Source organism: Rhopalosiphum padi, chromosome 2 (assembly GCF_020882245.1).
Source record: "Rhopalosiphum padi isolate XX-2018 chromosome 2, ASM2088224v1, whole genome shotgun sequence".
Classification (NCBI taxonomy): domain Eukaryota; kingdom Metazoa; phylum Arthropoda; class Insecta; order Hemiptera; family Aphididae; genus Rhopalosiphum; species Rhopalosiphum padi.
In genome coordinates this window covers 20,566,717-20,583,148 of record NC_083598.1, presented here as the reverse complement: position 1 = coordinate 20,583,148, position 16,432 = coordinate 20,566,717, and the positions used below count along the sequence as shown (strand labels likewise).

The window sequence follows — 16,432 nt, the reverse complement described above, 5'->3', positions numbered from 1 at the left end:
ATTTAATAGCATTATATATTAGTTCGTCAATGCCATTTAGATAACACAGGTAATTATTGTCACCAAGAATTCTAACCTAACTGGATAATAAATAGTTATCAATAACAATATAAGATTAATATACTTATATTTTATACCGTGTGCTATTTAGACCTATGTAAACTACAATTAGTACATACTTTTACGTCGATGTGTAAACATGAACAATTTAAAAATTATTATAAGTGAATGACTTAATTGTGTATCAAAGTTATACATTTTACAAAAAAAAAAAAATGTAAATGAGTAAATGATAGTGTTAAAATGGCGTTGTAACCATTGTGGTTGTCTTTCAAAACTATATATCTTAATGAATGTTCTACAGTTATTTTTCGGTGTATTAATACATAACCATGAAGAACCACTTAATTTACCCCTTCAAATGCATGATAATTTTATTGAAATACTTTTTTTGAGCCCAAGTGCAGTTCGATCATTATCTTTTTTAAACCCGAGTGCAATTCGACCATACCTCTCTAAAGGACAGCCGCATCGTTTCCGACATTCGACAGTGATAGCGGTATAGGTAACGCAAGGACGAAGAGTATGATAAAACAATCAAACAAGTTTTATAAAAAAGTAAAAAAGATATAACATATACTTTCATTGAAGTTAGATTATTATTCATTTTATTTTACAATCAAGAATTTTCAATTTTTTCTTATTTTTCTATTTTCATAATATTATAGAGCTCGTGTGTAAATAACTCCTAGACTTTTAGTCCCGCATGCCTCGCCTGTAGGTACCTATGAGCTGTGACCTATCCATCTATTCAGCTGGTAATCCGGGTGTGTGTGCGTGCCAAATGACAAGTCGCGAGAGTGGAAAAATCGAAATGTATATTAATCCATCATTATATAGGTATACTGTGTACGTCGGTGTTTAAATGACCGCTAGTATAATACGGCTGAACGGGGAGGGAATAAAAATGGCATTACGCGTACATACAGGAAGCCGAAAACAGATTCACTGCAGTCTATTATGGACGGGGTCTAATATGATAATATACATACATAATACACAGGTAGAAGTACATATTATTATATATTTACACGTATTATATTTAGGTATTGTATATACTATATACATATATACTTATATTAGTATAGGGTGGGGAATTGGTTAACATTGAATTTTTACAACGGATTCGTATAATAATAATAATGCAATACATCTGCCACGCCGGTGATATAAACGTAAACGTATGTAAATCGTATTCAGAAAAAAAATATATTCGTATATACATATACACATATACACACACACATATATATATATATATATATGTATTTATGTATATAGGTAAATAATATATCTGTATTATACAGGGTGTAAGGCGTTTTGCCGTACTCATCGTCGTCAACGACTATTTTGTTTTTACTTAATAGGTATTTTTGAAATTCTGTCTATTTTAGACGCGTCCAAAACTATTAAAATGTAAAATGTAAATTTTTCTAGTTCATTGTATAATATTCAAATATTTGTGCTGTAAGAGGTGTGTGGGAGGTGTGTACTACAACCATTAGACGGCCGTGTGTTTGGTAACGGCAAGACACCCTGTACATAATAGGTGGTGCGTATAATATACATACTTACACGGGTTATATATAATATACCATATAGATATAGAAGACTGTTGCTACAGACATCAGCGCGTTCGGTTTCGATCGAGTATACATAATAATAATAAGTATATGACAGTATAATTCGATTATTTGAATATTTTTAAATCCTCCATCACTCGCACATATCATATTGTTATAACACGCCGCGTGCTTCCTATTATTATTATTACTACTATTTTTACCCGCATCAAGTTCATTTTTTTCTTCCGCACGAGCATATAATATTATATAGGTATATGTTCTCGCTATATATACATATAAATATATAATTCGTCATCATGTGTACATGCCAGTATATTATGATGGTATGATACAACTGTAAAATATTCGCCGGAGTTTTTATCCCGACTCGGTACACCTATAAATATACGTATAATAGTATACATATGGTACTATATCGTATATTATAATCATATATAATGTACGACGCGTAATATACAGCGTGTATCCGCAGGGGATGGATCCGACGGATAGCTCAATTAAATTGTTATAATATTTGAGCTGCCAAACCGTCCGAATTCACATACTGCAGTAGGTAGTACATACGCGTATTTATTATTATTATTATTATAGTAATCCACGCTTCACGGTGGTTACCATGGGTCGTGTACAAATTAAATGGCGGAAAACAGTTTCCGTTTAAAATACGCGCGTGTCCGATAAAAAAAAAGAAACCGTGAGGAAATTGTTGTTATTGAATGCCATGTGTTTAATGAATACCTACCGCAGACAACAGCGAGATGACTTTCTTCATACGTTGATTTAAAGGTCCAACACTTTTCCGACAAATATTAAATAAAATACATTAACTTAAAGTGTTAAATTCAAATTAAAAATTTCGAATTCGGGGTTTAACGTTTAAGGTCTACGGGCCTGTATAAATTGTCACTCAAAGAATGGGACATTTGCTATCTGGTATTATGTATATAAGACATTTTCCATGGCCTGCAGGTTTAAATTACACTTAAAGGGATTTCTACAGACTACTTTTTCGAGCCTTCACGGTGAAGATCTACCTATTTTCATTCCAAAGTACTGAATATCAATCGATCTAATTAGTAATTACACTTACACGTCATTATAGATTTTGAAAACAAAGTTGGACTCCTTATTATCTTATTTAGATAGAACTCTTGAACTGATTTAAATATTAATTTATCGAAATTTGACTTAAAAAATGTAAACATTTTTGTATATTCAACAACTGATTACCTTTATTTAGATAATTGAAATAAACGGTATATAGAATTTAAAATAAACCTTCAAATCTGTTTCAACATCAAAAAAAAAAACATTTTTAATTTTAATACTCATAGAGCTTGGAAAATTAATTCAATATTACTCATAAATTGACCTAACTGTGATTAAAAAAACGAGTTATATAAAGACACAACTTATCATCATAATAATTTATTTGTGAGAATTGTTCACTATCCTTAATTTATTTAAATTCCGATTGTAGTGTTACGACGTGGCATAGCGTACCCCATAATCGGTTTGAAGTGATCTTAGATGGAGACGGATTCAAAGTGACATTTTTCACTGGACGCCATTCTTAAATTCGTTTATTTTAAATTGATTAAAATTTATCAAGTTATATGATTTAGCAAGTTAAATTTTCGATATTTATGATTTTTGAAAATAATAATATTATAGTTATATATTTTGGCAGAAAACTAAAACAGATCGCATTTGTATAAATCTAACTTTATCGTATGTGGACATTTTGATGCGATAATCCATAACATTTCCAGTACAATAGTATTTTTTCATTTATTAAGTTTTATAATACTACAACTTTCTGGGACAACATAATATTGTCAATTTAATTAGGGTAGGTTCCTATAAATATTGATCCTATAGAAGATAAAATACGTATGAGAAGAAATCATTTTCCTACTATGTATAGCATATTGACCTATATAATATAATACTTCAATTAGTAGCAAGTTATAGTAAATGAGGTAAAATCATACGATTATACATAACAATAAATATTAATTTATGTTATTGTTCGTAAATAATAGATTTTGATTAATATAATTATTAAACCCTAATTAAAGTAATTAATAGTGGTATAATATATATTTTATAATATTATTACTTTTTTAGAACATAAATTAATTAGAGCTTACTTATTATAGTAATTAAATTAATCATATTAGGAATAAGAAAAATTAATTCAAACAAAAATGAAAATAAAAATTTTTTTTTAAATTTTAAATCATATACCTAATCTGTTTAGAGAGACATAAATACTGTTCAAATACAATACTCGTAAATCATAGATAAAATTCAATAAATTGTAACGTTGATTAACGTAAAATTCGTGGTACATTGATGACAACAACAAGCGATTATAGTAGTGTCCTTTTTGTTCAATAAATATTAATATTCTGTGTAGTGAATTGTTTCCATATAAATACGATTGTAAATAATAATACACTTATATAGTAGATACCTATGTAGTATATTTAATAGTAACAGTAAAATTTTTTATCATTTGTATTATGTCAACACGTTCGCACACACTTGTAAATTATAATACATTGTTATTTACAAGAAACCATCACTTAATGATGTCTTGGATCTAATATTGCCTATTCGTTACTCCTCAAAACTACAATACCTTTATATTATTATTTATTCATATTTCATATATTATATTAAAAACATTTTCTATCTAATATTATAATTATTAATAAATTTTGGTTTCATTTAAAACATTTTATTTTGTAAAAACTTTATATTTTACTTTTAAGTACATTTATACATTATATTATATTGTGTATTGCAGTGTTCTTTTTCTTCATTACTTTTATTTATAGTCATTTTTTTTTTGTAATGAATTTTATAAAACTTGTAGAAACTATATTATTACAATACAAAAATAAAGGTATGAAAATGACGAGATATTTTTTATTGTAATTACATCGCATTTATTTTTACGAAAAGATGAATACTTTCGATATCAAAAATAATGGTAGCGAAAATATAAAATCAATGTCTCATTATACATCATATTATGAGACACAAGACGTTTAATATGACGTATAATGGTGGATATTAATAATTAAATATGTTGTTTCCTATGTATAATGTATAAATATATTTTTTAATAACATTTAGTATAATGATTATTGAATACATGTTTAAAGTTGTGAAACGAAATACTGATAAATGTCACTGTAAATTTCATAATTTTAATTTAAAAAAAATAATACGTCCTTATTTATTTATATTTGCTAAATATCAGGCACAATATACTTAAAATAGCATATTTTGAATTTAATGTATATATTATATTGAACTTAAAAAATTCTGGTTTTTTTCACAGGTTTTTTGAATAAAGCATTTAAGCTATGATTGATATATATATTATAATTTATAAGCAAGTATCTCATCGTAACTGTTATTGTTAGACTAAAATAAATTCACATATTATTGTCTCGTGTCTGAATTTCATTAGGTTTACTATTCATTTTTTGTTATAAATTATAATTTTTAATTCAAGTGAGTGCGATTCACTCAAAAAGTCACGTGTAAAGCGTATACTTAAATAAAAAAAAAATCCTTGAATATTCTGCAACGTCTATACCGAGTTTTCAGCATGTGTAACAGCTACCTATATCTATGTTTATTATAAATCGAAACACAAGTATGAAAACATTATTATTTATTATAATGATGTTTGTAGTACAATTTATCACCCCTCCATCCTTATGCAAAACAATGTTAATCATGTATCAAACATGTTATCGGATATTAAATATTAATATTTAATAGATGTTAACGTTTTATGATATGTAATATATAACTTGTACGCTATTGTTTATGTATAGTATGTTGTTAATAACTTCGACGACTATTGTCTATGGAACACTATAATAAACGTAGTATAATAATGTTATAGTGAAAAGTAAAACTATAATAAATACTGGAAACTAGTATAATAATAATAATAATATTATTTATACGATTTGAACATTGCGAATTTGTCACTTTTATAAAAAACGTATTATTTACCACGGAGACATGACTGTTGTGACTCACGAGTTAACTAATAAGTCCAATTGGTACATAATAAACAGTTTAATTCTATAATATATTATTATCTATATTGTGTAATACAAAGACAACAATTTATTATTTAGATCATCTGCTTCAGAAAGATTTATGGCCTTGAATATGTATTAATAAAATATAATAAAATTCAATTGTAAAATCTTCTTTTTTTAAACTTAAATTTTTTATTTTCATAATTTGTCACATTTTTTTTTCTTTTAACAATAAATGGAAATAACGTGTTTTCATATATTATGTCAAATTGTCAAGGATGACAGAATTGAAAAATCATCATAAGATGACTTTAATAGTTTAACATGAATAATTTTATAAGCTGATACAAAATTCTTAAGATTCGGTGATACTTACTATGAGATGTGATTGTATGTATAATATACTACTTGATATTCTGATTGGAATTTGAAATAGTAAACTATTTTCATACAGCAGTTTTATACTTTATAATTAATATATATACATACATATATAATGTGATAATTTTAATGTAAGGTTTATTTTCTCAATTAATTTTTATAAAAATATTTTGCCAAAAAACACCACAAACAACTAAAAATAATTAACTATTTATTCAATACTTACAATAGACATTCAAAAAAATTCGAGAAAAATATATTGTTTAAAGTGTAAAATATCAGTAACTTGTTTCTGCTGTACAGTAAATCACAAATTTTAATTTATATATTACAATAGAAAAAAATTGATAAATTTGATGTTAAATAAATATTTCTGTTTTCTTTTGTATATTGTTAGTTTTTCACAATTACCTCAAAAAGTACAAACTAGATTAAATTTCCACATTGTTGAAGATTTAAACAAATTGTATATTCCAAAATATGATAAAATAATAAAAAAAATACACACACTTTATTGTAGTACTTACAATTTACCAATAAACAGTGGTGCATTTAGAAAATATGAGTCCTGAGTTGAAATAAATTCGATTCCACCTGCCTCCCCAATCAATAACAAATAACATTAACAATACACACCAATTAAACAAATATTTTGAATAATGTTTTTATACTTTAATTACACGTTTAATTTATAAGTATAATATAATGTAAATAGTAAATTTATAATTTCTTCCATGACTTTTGTGCGACAAAAACTTCAATAATGTTATTGCAATCTAAATATAAATTTAAAAAATATATTAATTTAGTGTTAAATTATGATTATCGTTAACACATAAACTGCAATGTATTTATGGATACATAATGTAATTATATTATAATAAACATTATTATTTTGTTAGAAAATGTATTATGATTTTTAAATTTATTGGGTATTGCCAATAAAACAACCCTCGGTTCACCGAGAAAAATTAGAATTATCATAGTAATAATCAGTTGCATTTATATAAATAATCTAGTGAGAGGTTCTAAGTTCTAACCAAACGGTGCCGCACAAAATAAAATAAAACCACTATAAAATAATATTTGAGAAAATGATCACCCTGTATGTGAAAAATGAGATATATTTCGTATTCAAAATAAGTTGACCTCGATCACATCATATCATGCACATTCATGAATGGAATGTCGACTGTATTTTTCCCTTTTTTTTACTGCCCTAAAGACTTGGTCATTGTCAAGGTTAAGTGTTGATAATTCGTTATGAAGATTTGAATTTTTTTATATATAATATTCCATAGATTATGCTCATAAATATTGTTATGTTTTACATATAATTTCTATTTTATAAACCCAATGATGTAAGGTTGACATAAAACAATATTATGACGAAAACCATCATTTGGATAGTTTAGTCACTACTCGCTCGTTATTGCGGATAAAACTATTTTACTTTCTAACTATGAATATATTATTGTATAAAATAATACGCACAGAAAAATAATGTATACTTACAGAACTATATTTTACTTGATATTATAAAATTATTGCCATTAAAAATTACTAAATTCATTATATTCTGTAGCATAAAAGTGTATACATTTTGTACTCGCAAATCGTAAATAAAACTTATATCATGTACGCAAAATTTAAAATTATAGAAGAAAAGAAATTGTAAGTCTCATAATAAAGAAATTATAAATGTAAAACAAATTTGAAATATTTTAAATATTTAAAGCATTAGAGAATGCTTTATGAGAGATAAAATACAATTTAAACCTTGGAAAAATTAATGCGAAATATTAAATTTAAATAATTTTAAACAAAATGAATCCCATTGGGTTACATGGCATAAAAATGGAAATTTAAATATTCGAATGTTATGGAAATTCAAATCATCTTAAAGAACTTATAAATTATTTAGAAAATGATAATAGATGCATTATTATGATATAATTATTAATATAAAAATTGTACGATGGATGATGATACGCTATTATTTGGCAATTTATTTTTTAAATCAATATAATATTTTTCAGACATTTTTCAGGTATTTACTCATAAACGTAATAGCTGAAAATACTCTTATGTGTAAAAAAATCATTAATATTGATTTTTTTAATTAATGATTAGCTGATATATAATTTACAAGTTACAATTAAATCTGAGGTGAATTGAAAAAAATAAATACACGGTTAAACTAATAAAATTAAAGTAAGGCACATGTCAGAACAAAATAAATTATTTATTATAATTCAATATATTAATTAAAAACGCTAAATAAAGAGCATACGTTGAATGATTATTTTATATATATAAGTATAGCTGTTTTTTGTATGTTTAAAATACTTTTTATATTATAATCATTTTACATAAATTTCTATTTTCACATGTAAGTTAATTAAATGTACTCAACATATTATTAATAATATATGAATTAAAACTTGCACTATTAGCAGCACTTAATGTTATCATAACTTTTGTAATTAACTTATAAAACTAACTATAATAACTATAAAATAATAGGTAGGTTTGTGAATTGCGCTATAATTATGTTAAGTACCTAACCAAAGCATTCTCATTTATTTTATTTTGATAACCTTCATTTTCGTGAAATGAAAAATAAGTAGGGCAATTTAAATATTTGAATTATTAATTGTATGCAACTATTTTATTTGCAGACCTATTAAACATTCTTTATTTAAAATAAGCGGTAATTATTACAATGTAAATATATTTTATAAATTCGTTTAGCTGTATATTGATTATACGATTTACAATGTATACACACGCCACACAGATAATAACAAGTATATATGTGTAAATATACATATATTTATTATTTTGTAAATTTAGAAACAAAGATTATCCGATGCCGTGTCTAAAATAGTTCTGTACATTTCGTGTCATCGAGTGCTGTTCAGTTTTCACTTTGTAACACTTATCTATTTTTCGAGCATCGGATTATATTGTAATCAGGGGCAATTCAAATGAGGAAGAGATATAAAAACCGCATAATATGGTATTACATAAGAATGAGGTTGAGAATTCATGAATATGTTCAAAAATGATGGAATCAAAGTTAAAATTACAAAATAGAAGGTTAGATACGTACTACCTATACATTTAAGTGAAATTATGTATAAAAAAATATGTACCTTAAGCTCACTAATTTACTGTCATTAAACATGTTAGTATATTTGGTAGATGAGAAATTGTACTTAAATGCATTGCTTAAACCAAATGTAAAACAAAATCATTTATGCTTTATTTGTTGTAAATATATACAAATGTATTAAGATTTATCGACCAATACGCGTGATTGCAATGTTTGACATTACAACATTTACAAAACAAGCCTATTGTTAAACAGGGTCAACAATTACGAATCCTAGCTGACCCAAAGTAGTGTTTTAAAATTCAAAATAAATGCATTATAAATGTGACACTGACTCTGAGCATTTTAAAAAACATTTACAGTTATTAAAATGTATATGTTGCATATACACGAACGAAATGCTAATAATATTAACATTTCATTCGCTGTTCGTTAAAACATAATACGTATTTCACTGATGTGCTGTACAGAGATTTTATACCTATAATAAACATTATAGAAACAAGAAACCTTATTCAAATATAATTTGGGTGAAGTAGTGAATTTAGCTAATGATTGGATATTGTTAGATGAAAATGGTTTTTTAGCGCTTTGTATGTTGGTATAATAGGTTATTACAGTTACTGATTGAAGATATTTTTTTTTTAAATACATCAACTATCTATTGGGTACTAAATTTTTACTTTTATTTTGGGTGAAAAAAATTACTAAAGAACATTCAATAATATTATCCATCTTTCATCTGAAAATATTATGTATTAGTGTGATTTTACATGATTTTTAAATCGATATAAGATTATCAAAAAAAAAAAGAAGAAAGTCAACTGATGTGTTCTATACTTAAAATATTTAGGTGAATAACTTAACGAATATTACTTTAAACAAAAAAAAGTTATTTATGGTCGTAAATGAATAAATATATTAAATAATAATATAAATGATTATATTATATGATAATATAACTTTATATATCTCTTATAGTTTGATTCGTAAAAATAACAAAATTTACATAAATTAACTCTTGTAAAAGTATTAATTTTATAATATCAAAATGTGCTTATAGTTTTTTTTTAAGTGTAACTTATCTGAGTCCAATGGTAAGTTTCCTTTTATTATAATATAAAGTTTTACATAACTTCATTAAGTACAGCTATACTTGCTGCTATAGTTGTCAAACAAAATAGAGTAAACTAAGAAATAATTATAATTATTATAGAGAGATAAGAAAAGTTACGGTATACAAATATATATAGTCGTAATAATTCGTTTATAATATATTTTTTATATGTTTTACATTTTACTTGGTATTTTATACTTCCAGATGTATATTGGAATATTGAAACAACTTTGGTAATGCATTGATCTGTCCCTAGTCTATTGTATGGTTTTAATGATAATTTTTCTTTAAATTATACGATTCATTCGGAATAGAACAACGACTATACTTTTGCTATTGAATACTTTCAATTATTGAGTGATTGTATTTGAAATGAATTTCTAATATGAAAAAAAAAACGATGGTGATTTGTTGCGCAATAGAAAATTAAACAGCGTATAACAGAGAGTAATCATTGATATGCTTAAAACAAATCTAGGCGACTAGCAATGTAAGCGTTAGCGTCTATAGTAATATATTCAAAAACGACTATCATGGATTACATTTTATATACCATTTTTTTTTTTATGTACAAACGAAGATCGAAGATGGACGATCGATCTTAAACATTAAATTATGTATAATTTATTCAGTCCTTGGTCATTTCGGTTGCAAAAATAATGTGATCTGAGCGTTGCAATGTGCTGTCCTTTTGTGTGCGAGCAGAAGACTACATCATTATTTTCCGAAAATATAATTTAAAATTCGATTTATTTTGAATAGCTTTTGCAAACTTATATTTTGCAGACAGACGTTCATTATGTAACAATACAATATTTGAATAACAATAATTATAATAATAAAAAACTTTCATTAATATAATATGGATTTAATGTATATATTTGCAGCATTTTGCACAAATGCACAACCTATATAAATTTAATATAATTATGGTAAAATATAATTTATTGGTATGGTTATGAAATAAGCAAATAATAATAATTTTTATGCTTAACATTTTCACACGATTAAAGTAATTTGTAATATTAAGTTTTTGATGCATTTTTTTTTTAATTCCTTAATAAGTAATTACATATTTAATAAGTATATTGAGACCTCAAGGGTTTTAAAGTATAAAACAACAAATTATGAATTTATGAAAGCTAATTGCTTTCAATTGCCTAATTGTACACGACTAATTATAGTCGAGAAAATTTTTTTTTAAATGTTTAAAATTATATTCGTATCATCACATATTTTATAATAATGTATAATACATCAAAATGACTCTATTGTTGAAAATTCCGTATATATTGTTTGAAATATGATATACAATTTCAAATTCAACACAAATATGAAATATTTATATTAAACTGTATACATGGCGTATTCATTGTATATAATATATTTATAGTTTGAGATGTTTATCATTTTTTGACAACAGAACTCATTTATTATAATTATTTCATATGGGAACAGTATTAGGTATTATTTTTATTTACGTGGTCAGATTTTGACCAGCGACGAATTAAAAAATTACAGATATCAAGGTTTTACTCAAACTGTGAGTATTTATTGAAATCAAAATTTTCAAGGATGAACATGATTTACATATTTTTAATAAGTACGCTTTTATTGATATAATTATTATAGTATATTATTATGAATAGTAAACACTATACTTAAATTAAAAACGATATACATATAGAAGAAAATTATATGATTTCAAAAACTTATTACTTTACAAAATTGTAATAAAATAATGTTGTACAATTGTTAAATAACTAATTTTAACTTTTCATAAGCTAATAATCAGTAAAATATTTATCATTTTATGTAAATTTTACGGCAGTTAGACTTACATATAAAACGTAAAAATGAAATCATATATTTTCCGAATAAAAACAGATCTTTTAAGCCATTAAAGAATGTCAAACATTTTTAGAGATCATAAATATATTTATTTCAGACATAAAAAAAGCATAAACATGTTTGATATTAGTACATTTATAAACAATTTTTCTTTTACATTTTAACACACAAAAATTCTATAGTATAATATGTATACTATATATGTTTTTGATTATATAAATTATTTGATAATCAAGTTTTAAATTGTTCTTAGTATAATATTGATTAATACAATTAATAACAAAATAATATAAAAGTATGTTCACGAGTATACACATAAACTACAACTTACAAGTCAATAAATATTTACAAGATTAACAGAAATAACAATAAATTATCTTTGGCTTATATTTTAAAACAGGGATCGACGGCAGGTAAACTCTTTTCACACACATATAAAAATAGAGACAGACTATTTTAATTTCAACAAACTGCATTATTTTTATTCTAAAAATTAGCTCCTATGAACTGCCGATATAAGACTTTAAAATATTACTATAAATTATGATATACGCCGATCGACTGCATTGCTAGTGGCTAAAGTGCACGTGGGTATACATAATTGCCAAACCCTGTCCTAAAATATATTATAACTATACCCTCACTATGTTTTTTATGCATTAATATTAAAACTAATATCAATAAAAAAATTTATTAAGTCTTACATAACCTAGCTAAATTCCTATAGATTTTTTTTTAAACATATTTTTTCAAATTATAATGCATTTTCAACTATCCGACCTTTATATATTTTTAAGACTAGAAAGGTAATTCACAAATCGCACTATGAAACAATCGATATATATATATCTATATCTATATATATCTAACTATCTCTATATATATATATATTTACTAAATCGTACTGACGTAAAAACAAATAATAAATAAATAAAATAATCAACATAAATAATTTATTTTGAAATTATCTTGGTAACATTTTTCGGTCTATAAATTAATCAGTAATCGCTATTACTATATACGGATGGACGAGCTATAGCTATTACACGTTATCGTCTCACGTAACTGCAAAACCTCACACCCCTAACACATTAATAGGAGCGGGCCTAAAGTTACGCAGGACTCATCAAATAATTGCCATACACACACACATTATCACACATAATATAAACGTACACGAACGCGCGTGCACACACACACACACACATACACACATACACACACACACACACACAAACACACACATACAAAAGCGTAATCTGTGCCGCTGAACGCGTGTCATTTTCGTATCCACTGCAGGATCACCTGCATTTCAAACAGATTTTGACTCACTGTTTCCTGGGTCTGAGGCGGAAGGGAAAAGTAACGAACGGCAATGCTAGGTTCCCTTTTGGTACGGCGTACGATACGTCTTCGACCGGAAGCAGCGTGTACTTGTTCAGCAGCGTTCCAATAGTGCAGAACGACAATAGCTGCACCAACTTGTATCCCATGCATGACCGTTTTCCACCACTGAACGGTATGAAGTATTCCGGTTTTTCTAACCTCCCTTCCGCATTTATGAACCTCTCCGGGCTGAAGTGTTCGGGGCTGTCCCACAGTTCCGGGCTCATGTGTAGACTGTAATTGTTTAAAAACACAGTCGTGCCTTTCGGGATTCGTACACCTATAAAAATAAAACGGTGAGTAAATATGTTCCCACGATTGCGGTATGTTGATTGTGGACACTTACCATCGACCGACGTGTCTCTGTTGGCCAAATGCGGTACGATGGGCGAGGCGATCAGCCGTAGAGATTCGTAAATAACGGCCTCGGTGTACGGCATCTGAGATCGGTCGGAAAGTCCAATTGACCCGGAGGCCTGGATCACGGCATCCGCTTCCTCTTGTATGCGCCGCTGTACATCCGGTCTGTCCACTAGAAATCCCAATGTCTTGACGATGAAATTCGTGATTGCTGAATGACCACCGATAATATCCTCTAGCGAAAAGAGCCCAATGTTTATATCGAATCCGTCGTCCCGGTCAGGTTGCGTGACAGCGTCAAGCAAATTGTCCACGAAATCCACAGGCTTGGTGCCTGGAACCCATGCAGCTTTCCTTTTGTTGAATATTTCGGTTTCCATGAAATTGCGAATTTTTGAGCTCCATGCTCTAATTTTTTTGAAATGCCAATGGTACAGCGGCATCAAACTGGGTAGAAAGTCACAAGGTGCTCCTTGGTTTACCTCGTAAAACACGTCATCAAAATTTCGTATAAACTCCCTGAACTTGTCGTAGGATCTGGAGAATCGGGTGGAACAAAAGTACGACATGAACACGTTGGCACAAGTATGAAGCAACATGTTTTTGATGTCTACACATCCGGTGTCGGTCATAGTATCTATGGTGTCTGTGAAATCGGCCAATTCGGTTTTCAAACACTTGTCCAGTCGGGTGTACATGTTGGACGTAGTGTTGGGAAAAGTATGAGCTCTAAGTAGCTCTCGTCGGGTTTTTTGTAGTTGAGACCAGTCGCAAAATGCCAGAGCTATTAAAATAATATTAATAATTAATTAATTAATATTTAATTAAAATTAAAATTGAAATTACGAATTATTATCGTTTTTATTATTATTATTATTTTTTAGTATATTCCAATAAATTATACTTACAATTGTTTTTATCGCCTTTGAACAACTGGTTGAATCGACGGAATGAAGGACGGCTGTCGAAATGGTCGCCTTTTATCATTAACACCTCGCGAATATTGTTTAATCCATTGATGACAACGCAAGGTACCGATCCCAAGTCCAAACGGAAAACGGATCCCAAGTCGGCCATAATCTCGTCGAACACTCGATACGGAACCTTATAACGTGCCATCAGGTATAAATGGCCAATTATCGGCCACGCTTTGGGTGCGGGCGGATCGACGAGACCCGCGTTGTGGTCCACTTGTTTTGTTTTCAATTCGTCTCGAATCAGGAACAACAATACCGCAGTTAACACGAAAAGCAACAAGTAAGTTAAAGAACTGAATACAAACTCCATTATAATTATTATTATTATTTATATTTAAATGTTATTAGAATTTATTCGGTTTGTTTAGTTAAAATTATTTTATTTTTTTTTAATCGTCGGTAATCGCACAGCTCAAGCCTCAAATGTGTGTGTATGTGTTGTTGGTGTGGCTGTTAGATGTGTGTGCGGAGCTCTTGCGCTCGACAATTGGTGTTTCACGTTTAGATTTTCCTTTTATACCAAACAGCCACACTACCAGGATCAGATCAGCTGACCGAGAGCATTCAATAAGACAGATCGTGGTAATTTCCATTGCAAATCAGAATTTTTCCCTTTCATCCTGTTGCCTACCTTCGTGTTCACCTACAATATGTAAAACCCGTCGCTTCGGCTAGACGTACATAATAAACAGCCATCTTTTATCGGGCATGACGTAATCTATACACGGATGTTGCTCGTTTGGACTTAATTTTAATATGTTTAAAACTACCTTAGTAAAAACAAAAAATATACAAAACATCGCACAAATTATCTACTATAGTAGTCTAACCTTACCTATGATGTATTACAAAAGTTTTATGTTAAATATTTAATTTAATCCAATAGTTGTTATAAATTATTATTGTCTTGTCATTATACTACTATTGATAAATGCTATTATGTATACATACCCCACTATATTATGTTTATTAATTATTATATTATAATATTGTGCGTAATTATCACTTGCCTGTAATATAAATTACACATAAAAATAAACGGACAATATTAAGAGAACAACTTTAATAACAATTTGTTTCAAGAATCAGGATAATATAGATTATAAAATAAATACGTAATGACACATATGTTAATATTTTTGCAATATATTATGTTCAGCAGCCTTCGTAATTTAAAATGTTTGTAGGTAAATTGAGTCACATAACTAAGGTTGTTATTAATAACTAATAATAACTATGTTATTCAATACTTAAATGCCAATAACATATTTATCATCTCTAAAATCATATCATTTGATATTGCTTATTTAGGTAAAAATAAATTGGAAACATTTTTAATGCATTCAAATAGTAAGATCTTTTTTAATTTTAATAATGTATTATTTATTGTGGTAGATCGTAAATAAAACGTCTGTGTGTATATATATATTTGATCATTAATGAAATAAGATTTTCTAATGTTATTAATTTAATTATAATTTAGTGCCTAGACAATATTTATAATTGAGATTCAGTTTACC

At 27.2% G+C, this 16,432-nt stretch overlaps 1 protein-coding gene across 1 annotated transcript; it reads right to left on the bottom strand.

The window, feature by feature from the left end:
• Positions 1-13,120: 13,120 nt before the first annotated feature.
• On the bottom strand, positions 13,121-15,384 carry LOC132923041 (cytochrome P450 307a1-like). The gene is made up of 3 exons (XM_060986837.1): positions 14,844-15,384; positions 13,922-14,719; positions 13,121-13,855 (listed from the first exon to the last, which is right to left on the bottom strand). The coding sequence occupies exons 1-3, from the start codon at positions 15,220-15,222 to the stop codon at positions 13,518-13,520; spliced, it is 1,515 nt and encodes a 504-aa protein (XP_060842820.1). The 5' UTR covers positions 15,223-15,384; the 3' UTR covers positions 13,121-13,517.
• Between the last annotated feature and the right edge of the window lie 1,048 nt (positions 15,385-16,432).